Raw genomic sequence first — 13075 nt, 5'->3', positions numbered from 1 at the left:
CATAAAAGAAAAAATACCTTCATCAAGGTACAACATTTACAAAGATCAAGTGAATTACAGTAAGGCAAAGCCGGAACTAAGAAGCGCCCGTCAAAATCCCCAAATTTAATTTTCCTACCCTCAGGTGTCTCCCATTGCTGCAAATTAAGCAAATCTGGCATTTCCCCTGACTTTGCTTGTCGGAAGGTCGCAAAACAGGATCGCATGACCTCCCGGGGCGTAGCCACCGTCATAAATATGAGTCAGTCGCCAAGCATCTGAATTTTGATCAGGTGACCCTGGGGATGGCTGCCACGGTTGTGAAGTGTGAAAAACGGTCCTAAGTCACTTTTTTTTCCAGTGCTGTTGTAACTCCGAACGGTCATTAAAAGAATGGTTGCAAGTACGAGGACTACCTGCGTTTCTGCAAGTGGTCCGGCGTCACTGTGAGTGAGTCAGACGGCCATATAAATTTTCTTAAGAAATGCATAAATAAAATATTATGAGGATCTGAGGGTCCCGGCTGTCCGGAAGATCCTGGACTGGGCGTGTTGGGGATGGTGTACCCACAGGCGATCAAATCTGGATGGTGTACCCACAGGCGATCAAATCTGGATGGTGTACCCACAGGCGATCAAATCTGGATGGTGTACCCGCTGGCGATCAAATCTGGGTTCTCGAGACCCTTCCTCTACCGTAGGCTCCTACCTTGGCCTTGCTGGTGGAGGAGAAATATTCTTCCACAAACAGGGCCCCCAAGGCCATCCCAAAGTGCTTGTTGGCTTGACTCAAGCATGTTTTGGCTAGTTCCATCGGCTTCTCGGCTCCCTCCATCTCCTTGGCAAACTCGTGGATGGCATCCCGGAACGGGGTGGAGAGATGTTCGCTCAGCACCACCGCGATGCGCCAGAGCATGTAGTTGTGGAGGATCCTGCAGTGGAAGGAACACGATCAGATGGGATTAGTGCAGGGGTGGCCAATAGCAATAGCAATAGCGCTTAGACTTATATATCGCTTCTGTTATGTCCCCCTCCCCTCACTTTCCGAGTCACTCTCCTCCACGAGGGCCGGAGTCACAACAGCTTCATAGCACTTTTACAGCCCTCTCTAAGCAGTTTACAGAGTCAGCCTCTTGCCCCCAACAATCTGGGTCCTCATTTTACCCACCTCGGAAGGATGGAAGGCTGAGTCAACCTTGAGCCGGTGAGAATCGAACTGGCAGAAGGCAAAGTTTGCCTGCAATACTGCATTCTAACCACTGCACCGCCTGTTCTGTCCCTCCCTCTCTTCCCTTCCCTTCCCTTCCCTTCCCTTCCCTTCCCTTCCCTTCCCTTTCCTCTCCTTCCTTCCTTCCTTCCTTCCTTCCTTCCTTCCTTCCTTCCTTCCTTCCTTCCTTCCTTCCTTCCTCTTTCTCACTTCCTTCCTTAGCACTTAGCCCTAGCACTTAGGCTTACATACCACTTGATAGTGCTTTTACAGACTTCTCTAAGCGGTTTACAGAGTCAGCCTCTTGCCCCCAACAATCTGGGTCCTCATTTTACCCACCTCAGAAGGAAGGAAGGCTGAGTCAACATTGATCTGGTCAGGATCAAACTTCTGGCAGTGGGCAGAGTTAGGCTGCAATACTGGATTTTAACCACGGCATCATCACAAAAGGGAGGGAGGGAAGGAAGGAAGGAAGGAAGGAAGGAAGGAAGGAAGGAAGGAAGGAAGGAAGGAAGGAAGGAAGGAAGGAAGGGCAATAGCACTTAGACTTATATACTGCTTTACAGTGCTTCACGGCCGTCTCTAACCAGTTTACAGAATCAGCCTCTTGCCCCCAACAATCTGGCTCCTCATTTTACCCACCTTCGAAGGATGGAAGACTGAGTCAACCTTGAACCGGTGAGATTTGAACTGCCCAACCGCAGCTAGCAGTCAGCTGAAGTAGCCTGCAGTACTACACTTCTAACCACTTGCGCCACCTCGGCTCCTGGCCACTTGCAAAGCTGTGGACTTCACCTCCCAGAATTCCCCACTTTTTCACGGTCATTGTTAAAAATCCAAGCGGGCAAATTGAGAAGTATGGACAAAGTTCACACACACACACACACACACGCAGGGTCCTCGACTTACAACAGTCTGTTTAGTGACCGTTTGAAGTTACAGCAGCCCTGGGGGGAAAAAAATGGCTCCGAACCGTTTGTAATACTTATGACCGTCGCAGCCTTCCCACAGTCATCTGGTCAAAATCCAGAGGCTTGACCAACTGGCCTCCATTCCTGGTTTAGTGGTTGGGGCAGTGGTGAAATTCAAACTTTTTTTACTACCCGTTCTGTGGGCGTGGCTTGGTGGGCATGGTGCGGCTTGGTGGGCGTGGCAGGGGAAGGATACTGCAAAATCCCCATTCCCTCCCCACTCTGCGGAAATCTTGAGCAGTTCGGAGAACCGGCAAATACCACCTCTGGCTGGCCCCAGAATGGGGAGGGAATGGGGATTTGGCAATATCCTTCCCCTGGAGTGGGGTGGGAATGGAGATTTGGCAGTATCCTTCCCCTGCTACGCCGACCAAGCCGCACCAGGCCCACCAAGCCACACCCACAGAACCAGTAGTAAAAAAAAAAATTGGATTCCACCCCTGCTGTGCTGTTTTGTTCACATCAAGACAGAGTGGCTGTGGATGCCGGCACCCCGGTACAGTCAGCTGCAGCCGCGGCTGACTGTTGGGGGCGAGTCATTGGCCCCAATGGAGAGGGTGCGCAACTTGGGCGTTCTCCTAGATGGACGGCTGTCCTTTGAAGACCATTTGACGGCCGTCTCCAGGAGAGCTTTTTACCAGGTTCGCCTGGTTCGCCAGTTGCGCCCCTTTCTAGACCGCGATGCCCTATGCACAGTCACTCACGCTCTCGTGACATCTCGTCTGGATTACTGCAATGCTCTCTACATGGGGCTCCCCTTGAGGAGCACCCGGAGACTCCAGTTAGTTCAGAATGCGGCTGCGCGGGTGATAGAGGGAGCCCCTCGTGGCTCCCATGTGACACCTCTCCTGCGCAGACTGCACTGGCTACCTGTGGCCTTCCGGGTGCACTTCAAGGTTTTGGTAATTATCTTCAAAGCACTCCATGGCATAGGGCCGGGTTACTTACGGGACCGTCTGCTGCCACCGATTGCCTCTCACCGACCCGTGCGCTCTCACAGGGAGGGACTCCTCAGGGTGCCGTCAGCCAGGCAGTGCCGACTGGCGACACCCAGGGGAAGGGCTTTTTCTGTGGAGGCTCCCACCCTCTGGAACGAACTTCCCCCAGGACTTTGCCAACTTCCTGATCTTCGAACCTTCCGCCGCGAGCTTAAGACACATCTGTTTATTTGTGCAGGACTGGACTAGAATTTTTAAATTTTGAATTTGGTTTTAATGGGGTTTTATTATTTGTATTTCTATTTTAAACATTCGGCCTTATTTAAGAAGTTTTTTAATTGTTGTTTTATCCTGTATTTATATGTATGTTTTATTCTGGCTGTAAACCGCCCTGAGTCCCTAGGGAGATAGGGCGGTATAAAAATGCGAAAAATAAATAATAAATAAATAAAAATCCGCCAAAATTGCAAAATTCCCTTTGTGAAACTAGTTTTATCCCCGGAATAATGTGATACAGTAAATAGCAGAGAATCACAATTTACTGGATTTGTGGGAAGGAATGTCCATTAAAGGCAAGTGGCTGTGAAATCTCCATTCCTGCGATCTGCATCAATTTACGGGTGTAATTGATTCCAATGGCATCATTTGCAATAAAATCCCTGATTTAAGGGATAAGTCTTCCATTTAATGAAGATCTCCACAAAATCAGATGTGCCCAGCCTTGGCAAATTGAAGGTCTGTGGACTTCAGCTCCCAGAATCCCCCAGGTAGCTTTTCTGGGAGTGGAAGACCAATGGACTTCAGCTCCCAGAATCCTCCAGGGAGCTCTGCTGGGAGTGGAAGACCAATGGACTTCAGCTCCCAGAATCCCCCAGGGAGCTCTGCTGGGAGTGGAAGACCAATGGACTTCAGCTCCCAGAATCCCCCAGGTAGCTTTTCTGGGAGTGGAAGACCAATGGACTTCAGCTCCCAGAATCCTCCAGGGAGCTTTGCTGGGAGTGGAAGACCAATGGACTTCAGCTCCCAGAATCCCCCAGGTAGCTTTTCTAGGAGTGGAAGACCAATGGACTTCAGCTCCCAGAATCTTCTAGAGAGCTATGCCTGATGGACTTCAGCTCCCAGAATTTCCCAGCCACATAACTAGCTGGGGAGTCCATAGCTCTTAAAGTTGCCAAGGTTTGGCCACATATGATTGAGGGCAGACTTTCTCAAGTTTGGCAACCTTAAGACCCGTGGATTTCAACTCCCAGAATCCCCCAGCCAGCTCATGGCTGCTTTTTACTGGAGCTGATACAGTCACTCTCTGGCTGGGAAAGAGGGTATTTCAAGCCCTCTCCTTATTCTGGCAGCCCCTTCCCATCCCCTCATCCCCAGCCATACCTGATCGGTGTCGTTTGGATGATCTCCGAGACCTGCTGCATGTAATCCGTGGCTAAGAGTACCACTTCTTCATCTTCCGAAAAACGCTCGTGGAATATCCTGTCCAGAAGACGCTTCCATTTTAACTGTCGGAAAGCAGCAAGCGGAACACTTGTCACTTCTGAAATGATTCCTTCCTAAAATAAGAGTCCAACTATCCTGAAGTTGCTGCTGGCCGTGGAAGTGTAATGGAGGGAAGGGCAAAAAAGTCAAGATGGCGGTGCAACGGTAATCCTCCCGGTCAAAATGGGACAGGCTGCATGAGGGTGGCTGCTATCTTGTCTTTTTAAAACCGATCCTTCATTCATCCGGCAGGCTTTCACGCCTAAGGTCACGTGATCAAAACCTAGACCCTTGGCAACTGACTCATATTTATGACGGTTGCAGCGTCCCGTGTGTGTGTGTGTGTGTGTGTGTGTGTGTGTGTGTGAGATCCCCTTTTGCGACTTTCTGACGAGCAAAGCCCACGGGAGGGAGCTGGATTCACCTAATAACCGTGTGACTAACTTAACAACGACCGGGATTTGCTTAACAACCGGGGCAAAAAAGGTCGTAAAAGGAGGCAAAACTCATTTAAACCAGGGGTCTCCAACCTTGGCAACTTTAAGCTTGATGAACTTCAACTCCCAGAATTCCCCAGTCAGCTGAATCTGTTTTTTTCCCTCTTAACCTCTTAAAGTGGAGAGATTGCAGAGGAAGGGATTACAAGAGATTAAGCTTTGCTGGCTGGGGTATTCTGGGAGTTGAAGTCCTCCAGGCTTAAAGTTGCCAAGGTTGGAGACCCCTGATTTAAACAACTTAACAACCACCCTGCTTAGCAACGGAAGTCCGGGGTTGCCAAAGGGGATCACCCTGGGACACTGCAACCGTCTGAATTTTGATCGTGAGATGTGCCGCAACTGACCCGCTTAGCAACGGAAATCTGGGGCTCAATTGTGGTCGTAAATTGAGGACCCACTCAACTTGCAGGGAAAAAAAAGGGTATTGGGGTGATATGAATTTAATATGAAAAGGGAAGAAGTGGACAATTTGGTAGGTAGTAAGTGCAACCACATTTCTGCCCAATGTTCCTCTTGCTTTTGGGCCTGTCCTGCCCCCTCGATGCTCCCTGGCCCCTGGATTCACATACGGTAGCAACTGGTTCGCCCAGCACCAGAAATGTGAGCGCCTGCATGCAGTGTCACAAAACACGGCAATTCGCTCATGCGCGCCGTCCACACATCCATGCAACGTCAAACAACACGGCAATTCGCTCACAGGCATGTCGTCCAGACATGTGTGCGGCGTCAAAAACACAGCAATATAGGAAGGGACCCACCCGCAGGTGGCCACTACCGGTTCGCCCGGCTGAATCCCACCTCTACCCGCCATCGACACTTACGTTAGGCGTGATGCGCTGCAGCTCCCCCAGTGTGACTTTATTGTACATGGAGTTGATATCTCTCCGCAGGTCATCGTACTCTGAGATGGTTATCTGTCAAAGGGGGGGAAAGTTAGAGTTGGACCAGACTCCCTCTCACAGCTAGGTCCCATCATCCTCTGCCCATCTGGGAAAGGCAGAAGTGATAAGGTTTTTGTCCCGGTTCCTTCATGGGCTAGAACCCTGAGGGCGAACATACGCAACTACCCTACCTGTGGCACGCAGAGTCATATAATATATATTAGGCTTAGGGCCTGGGTACTTACTTACGGGACCACCTACTGTTACCTCATGCCTCCCACCGACCTCTCACAGAGAGGGACTTCTCAGGGTACCGTCCACCAAACAATGTCGGCTGGCGGCCCCCAGGGGAAGATCCTTCTCTGTGGGGGCTCCTACCCTCTGGAACGAACTTCCCCCTGGTTTACGCCAAATATCTGACCTTCGGACCTTTCGCCGCGAATTGAAAACATATTTTTTTATTCGCGCGGGGCTGGCTTAAATTTTGTTGTATTTTAAATTTATATTTTATATTTCTAAATTTTATATGAATTTTAATGGGTTTTTAGAATTTTAAATGTTTTAAAGTTTTTCGGACAAATTATATAATAAGTTTTTTAATTTTGTTTTAATTGTATATTGTATTGTTTTGGGTTTTTATTCTGGCTGTACCCGTCCTGAGTCCTTCGGGAGAAGGGCGGTATAGAAATCTAATTAATAATAATAATAATAATAATAATAATAATAATAATAATAATAATAATAATAATAATAATAATAATAATATATAACAACAGAGTTGGAAGGGACCTTGGAGGCCTTCTAGTCCAACCCCCTGCCCAGGCAGGAAACCCTACACCATTTCAGACAAATGGCTATCAACATTTTCTTAAAAATTTCCAGTGTTGGAGCACCCAGAACTTCTGGATGCAAGTCGTTCCACTGATTAATTGTTCTAACTGTCAGGAAATTTCTCCTTAGTTCTAAGTTGCTTCTTTGCTTGATCAGTTTCATATCTGTGGGCACACGAGCATTGCCCTAGCTCAATTCCAGCATGCGTGCGCTTCCCTGACCAGCTGATTTTTGGGCCGTTTTCACCCTCCCCAGGCTCCTAGAAAGGCTGTGGAGCCTGAGGAGGGCGAAAAATGGGCCTACCGGGCCCATCGTGTCATCGCGTGCCAAAAGCAGGGGAAGCACAGGGGTGTGTGTGTTTCACGTGTGCATGCGCAGGGAGTGGAGTGCATTGAATTATGGGTGTGGGCACGCATGCACGTGACCCCATGCACTCTCCCCGCTTTCGGCACGCGACGGCAAAAAGGTTAGCCATCACTGGGCTAGAACCTCCCCACTCACCCCCAAAAACTGAAAACTTATGTTTTCTCCCAACTGGTAAAATTTCTAGGAAAATGTATCTGGGCATCGAACTCAGTCATTTTCAATGACATAAAAAAGATGTGGAGACTCTGGTGGCTCAGCAGACTAAGTCTGTCTGTTATTAACAGCAGCTGCTTGCAATTACTGCAAGTTCAAGTCCCACCAGGTCCAAGGTTGACTCAGCCTTCCATCCTTTATAAGGTAGGTAAAATGAGGACCCAGATTGTTGGGGGCAATAAAAGTTGACTTTGTATATAATATACAAATGGATGAAGACTATTGCTTAACACAGTGTAAGCCGCCCTGAGTCTTCGGAGAAGGGCGGGATATAAATTCAAATTTAAAAAAAAGAGTGCAGAGAAGAGCAACAAAGATGATTTAGGGGACTGGAGGCTAAAACATACAAAGAACGGTTGCAGGAATTTGGTTTGTCTAGTCTAGTGAAAAGAAGGACTAAGGGGGGGCATGATAACGGTCTTCCAATATTTGTGGGGCTGCCAGAAGGCAAGAGAAGAAGCAACGGATGGAAACTCATCAAGGAGAGAAGCAACCCTGAATTATGGAGAAATTTCCTGACTGCGAGAACGATTAACCAGTGGAACAACTTGCCACCAGAAGTTGTGGGTGTTCCAACACTGGAGGTTTTTAAGAAGAGATTGGACAACCTTTTGACTGAGATAGCGTATCCTGCTTGATCAGGGGGTTGGACTAGAACAGGGGTCTCCAACCTTGGCAACTTCCCAGAATTCTAGGAGTTGAACTCCACAAGTCTTAAAGTTGCCAAGATTGGAGACGCCTGGACTAGAAGACCTCCAAGGTCCCTTCCAACTCTGTTATTCTGTTAACTTGGAGAGTTTAGCAGAGCTTAATCTGTGGTTGGAACCTAGTTTACTAGGCTTGTGGATGGCTGCAGGAGATGTGCAAACCCTGAAAATGGGTTTGTTTGAAACCCAGGTGAAATGTGTGGCGTGAACGCCACAGGACAATGAGCAGATGAATGAAGGATGTTGGTACATCCCGTCATATATTTCTAGTTTCCCACCTTTGAATCCAAAGCTTTGTCCGGATGTACCAAAAGGCTATTCTGGAAAGGGAAGCTGGCCGATGAAGGCTGTCCCCTCTGGGCCAGCTTTGCTCAGGGGACCCAGAAGGACAAGACGGCACACTCACGTTGGCCAGCCTCTGCTCCAGCTGGAGAATCTCCTTGGCTTTCTGTTCCACGTGTTCGGCACCCAGCAGGTTCAAAAGGCGCTCCATGAATGCCACGTAAGCGGCCAAGATCTGGAAAAAGACAAGATTTTGGAAGCCCAGGAGAGTCTGTGGATCAGGTCCCTTGAGTGGTCCCAACAGAGCAGGCAGCCAAGCTGTTTGTGCAATCAGGGGAAGGCCCTTCTCAAGTTGATTGAGGGTAGAAAACATCTTTTCTTTGCTGATGAACTCAAATGTTCGTAGAGGACCCATCCAGGGGATGGGATTCAGCTGGTTCAGACCGGTTCGGGAGAACCGGATGCAGGGGTTAAATACTTCTGGTTCGGACTGGATCACGCGATCCGGTAGCGATGGGGGTGGGTAGTTCAGAGAACTGGTAGCAAAAATCCCTGCCCCCCCCCCCACTGCCCATGACTCGGTGTTCCTCTTCTCTGTCCCTGAAGCTCTCGGTGGTGATATAGCTATAAACGGCCTTAAATGATTGCCGCGGCGCTTCAAAGAGCCGCACTACAGCTGATTAGCGCTGTAGGCAGCTAATAGACCGGTGCCTCTATTTTTAAAGAAGGTACACCGGTGCCTCCCAAAAAAGGCAATTAGTAGACCGGTGCCTCTATTTTTAAAGAAGGTAGACCGGTGCCTCCCAAAAAAAGGCAATTAGTAGACTGGTCCCTCTATTTTTAAAGAAGGTACACCGGTGCCTCCCAAAAAAAGGCAATTGGTAGACTGGTGCCTCTATTTTTAAAGAAGTAGACCAGTGCCTCCCAAAAAAAGGCAATTAGTAGACCGGTGCCTCTATTTTTAACAAAGGTAGACCGGTGATCTCCCAAGTTTTGTATATTTTATTATTTTTATTATTTATTATTCTTGGCCATGCCCATTCAGTCACCTGACCACCAAGCCACACCCATCAGGTCACCTGACCACCAAGCCACGCCCACCAATTAAGCCACGCCCACAGAACCGGTAGGGAAAATTTTTAGATTTCACCTCTGACCGGATGCTAATTTTAATCTGGTTCACCGAACCGGTAGTTGCAAGGACTGGCTGACTCGGCCGACCCTGCCCTGCCCCTCCCAGAAGTCTTCACACAACCCGTTTTGGATGCCAGGTAAGTGCAGCACCCCTGCACGGAGGCTCTAGGAGGACGAGAAATGGGCCTCCCGGAAGTTCCGGAAGTCCGGAAACGGACCCATTTCCAGCCTCTGGAGGGCCTCCAGAGCCTGGGGGAGGCTTTTTTCGCCCTCCCAGAGACTCGAGGAAAGCCTCTGGAGCCTGGGGAGGGTGAAAAACAGGCCTACTGGAAGTACTGTTAGTCCGAAAATGGGCCTGTTTCCGGCCTCCGGAGCCCGGGGGAGGTAGTTTTTGCCCTTCCAGAGGCTCAAGGAAAGTCTCCAGAGTCTGGGGAGGGCGAAAACGCCACCTCCCCCCTGTGGTGCAGAAGGCAGAATAAGCCACACCCACCATGGCCACGCCCCCTCATCAACCAAGCAGAGAACCGGTTGCTAAAGTTTCTGAATATCACCCCTGGACCCATTCCTGCTCAGGCCCTGCTCAGACCCCTGTTTCTCAGCCTTTCTGGATGCTCCCCTGCTCCCCTGATGATCTCTCCTGCAGAAGCTCTGAATTTCCCACAATGCATCAGAGCCCAGTAGCGTTGCTTCAGGGTATTGTGAGAAATGGACACGGCTGCTTCTAAAGAATGCTCAACCCCACTCGGGCTCTGCTCGGACCCCTGTTTCTCAGCCTTTCTGGATGCTCCCCTGCTCCCCTGATGAGCTATCCTGCAGAAGTTCTGAATTTCCCACAACGCATCGGAACCCAGTAGCATTGCTTCAGGGTATTGTGGGAAACGGACACAGCTGCTTCTAAAGGATGCTCAACCCCACTCGGGCCCTGCTTGGACCCCTGTTTCTCAGCCTTTCTGGATGCTCCCCGCTCCCCTGATGAGCTATCCTGCAGAAGCTCTGAATTTCCCGCAATGCACTGGAGCACAGGAGCGTCATTCCCTGGCATTGTGGGAAATGGACAAGGTTGCTTCTAAAGGATGCTCCATCCTGTTCAGGCCCTCCTTGGCTCTCCTTGGCAACCCCTTTTTCTCAGCCTTCCCAGGCACCCACCTGCTCCCCCGAGGATTGGCTCACCTGTCCTGCAAAAAAATCTGAATTTCCCACAATGCATCGGAGCACAGTAGCGTTGCTTCAGGGTATTGTGGGAAACAGACACGGCTGCTTCTAAAGGAAGTTAGTTCACCCTGCTCAGGTCTTGCTTGGCACCCCAGTTTTTCAGGCTTCCCAGGCACCCAGCTGCTCCCTTGCTGATGTGTCCTGCAAACAATCTGAATTTCCCACAATGCATTGAGCGCAGGAGCGTCATTCCCAGGCATTGTGAGAAATGGACACGGCTGCTTCTAAAGAATGCTCAACCCCACTCGGGCTCTGCTCGGACCCCTGTTTCTCAGCCTTTCTGGATGCTCCCCTGCTCCCCTGATGAGCTATCCTGCAGAAGTTCTGAATTTCCCACAACGCATCGGAACCCAGTAGCATTGCTTCAGGGTATTGTGGGAAACGGACACAGCTGCTTCTAAAGGATGCTCAACCCCACTCGGGCCCTGCTTGGACCCCTGTTTCTCAGCCTTTCTGGATGCTCCCCGCTCCCCTGATGAGCTATCCTGCAGAAGCTCTGAATTTCCCGCAATGCACTGGAGCACAGGAGCGTCATTCCCTGGCATTGTGGGAAATGGACAAGGTTGCTTCTAAAGGATGCTCCATCCTGTTCAGGCCCTCCTTGGCTCTCCTTGGCAACCCCTTTTTCTCAGCCTTCCCAGGCACCCACCTGCTCCCCCGAGGATTGGCTCACCTGTCCTGCAAAAAAATCTGAATTTCCCACAATGCATCGGAGCACAGTAGCGTTGCTTCAGGGTATTGTGGGAAACAGACACGGCTGCTTCTAAAGGAAGTTAGTTCACCCTGCTCAGGTCTTGCTTGGCACCCCAGTTTTTCAGGCTTCCCAGGCACCCAGCTGCTCCCTTGCTGATGTGTCCTGCAAACAATCTGAATTTCCCACAATGCATTGGAGCGCAGGAGCGTCATTCCCAGGCATTGTGGGAAACGGACACAGCTATTTCTAAAGGATGCTCAAACCCGCTCGGGCCCTGCTTGGACCCCTGTTTCTGAGGCTTTCCGGACACCTACCTGCTCCCCCGAGGATCCGTCTTGCTCCTGAAACTGAATTTCCCACAATGCATCAGAGCGCAGGAACGTAGCAGCCAGGCATTGTGGGAAATGGACATGGCTGCTTCTAAAGGAAGCAGCTTTGCAAGGGTGGCTCGGCATTGCCTTCCCCCAAATTTTGGAGAGAGATGGGCAGCGTTAAAAAAAAATCAGGAGGCTGTGAGTTCGATCCTAGGTAGAGGCAGATATTTGTCTCTGGGCACAATGAGAATTTATCTGCTGGAAAAAAAAACACCTCCGCATTGGCGACAGGAAGGGCATCCGGCCAGTAAACACTCAGCTCCATTCAGTTGCCCAGAACTCCCCCCCGCAAGGGATTATATGGGGTCATAAAAAGGAGGTAATGATGATGGGCAGCATAAAAAAATTACTAAATAATAAATGAATAAATTTGTTTGCAAAGCCGTCTCTTTTTCAAACAGGCATTGAGGAGGGCATGATATACTGTATTTCTGTTTTTTTTCTCTTTCTTTACCTTTTCGCTTTCGTCATCCTGGCCCAGGTAGAGGGTTCTCTCGGATAAGGTCAGTCCATCCTGGTCAATCTGTCAGGTGGAGAAAAAATACACCAGGTATTGAGTCTGAAGTAGAATTGCTGATTCTACTTGGTGATCCACCAACAACTCCTCCTTGGCTGCGTCCACACAGTAACCGAAGCTGCCAAAAAGTAGTTAGGTTCAAACAAACCAAATTTAGAATCCTAGAATTGGAAAAGGGAATCGTTGAATACTAGGGCTGGAAGGGACCTCGGAGGTCTTCTAGTCCAACCCCCTGCTCGAGCAGGAGAACCATTCTGGACAAATGGTTGTCCAGTCTCTTCTTAAAAGCCTCAAGTGATGGAGCAACCAGAGTTTCTGAAGGCAAGTCGTTCCACTGGCTAATTGTCCTCACTATCAGGAAATTCCTCCTTATTTCTAGGTTGTTTCTCTCCTTGATTAGGAGAAATCTCCTTGATTTTCATCCATTGCTTCTTGTCTGGTCTTCAGATGCTTTGGAGAATAGGTTGACCTCCCTCATCTCTGTGGCAGCCCCTCAAATATTGGAAGACCACTATCATATCACTCCTGGTCCTTCTCTTCCCTAGACTAGCCAGGGCCAGTTCCTGCAACCGTTCTTCATGTGTTTCAGCCTCCAGTCCCCTAATCATCTTTTGTTGCTCTTCTCTGCACTCTTTCTAGAGTCTCAACATCTTTTTGACATCATGGCAACCAAAACTGGATGCCATGTTCCAAGTGTGGCCTTACCAAGGCCTTATAAAGTGGTATTGAACACTTCATGTGATCTTTATTTCTATCCCTCTGTTAATGCAGCCTAGGATTGCTTTGGACTT

General features: G+C 49.5%; 1 protein-coding gene across 1 annotated transcript in view; it reads right to left on the bottom strand.

Moving 5' to 3' along the window:
• The window catches only part of ECEL1 (endothelin converting enzyme like 1), an 86871-nt gene that overhangs the window by 25799 nt on the left and 47997 nt on the right, over positions 1-13075 (bottom strand). Inside the window, exons 2-6 of the mRNA XM_058187323.1 lie at positions 12222-12290; positions 8478-8588; positions 5895-5987; positions 4475-4599; positions 688-910 (exon numbers count right to left, since the gene is read on the bottom strand). Of these exons, the coding sequence (XP_058043306.1) occupies positions 688-910; positions 4475-4599; positions 5895-5987; positions 8478-8588; positions 12222-12290 (621 nt within the window). The remainder of the gene's footprint in view (positions 1-687; positions 911-4474; positions 4600-5894; positions 5988-8477; positions 8589-12221; positions 12291-13075) is intronic.

Source organism: Ahaetulla prasina, chromosome 6 (genome assembly GCF_028640845.1).
Source record: "Ahaetulla prasina isolate Xishuangbanna chromosome 6, ASM2864084v1, whole genome shotgun sequence".
Classification (NCBI taxonomy): domain Eukaryota; kingdom Metazoa; phylum Chordata; class Lepidosauria; order Squamata; family Colubridae; genus Ahaetulla; species Ahaetulla prasina.
This window is presented reverse-complemented; position numbering and strand designations above follow the sequence as displayed.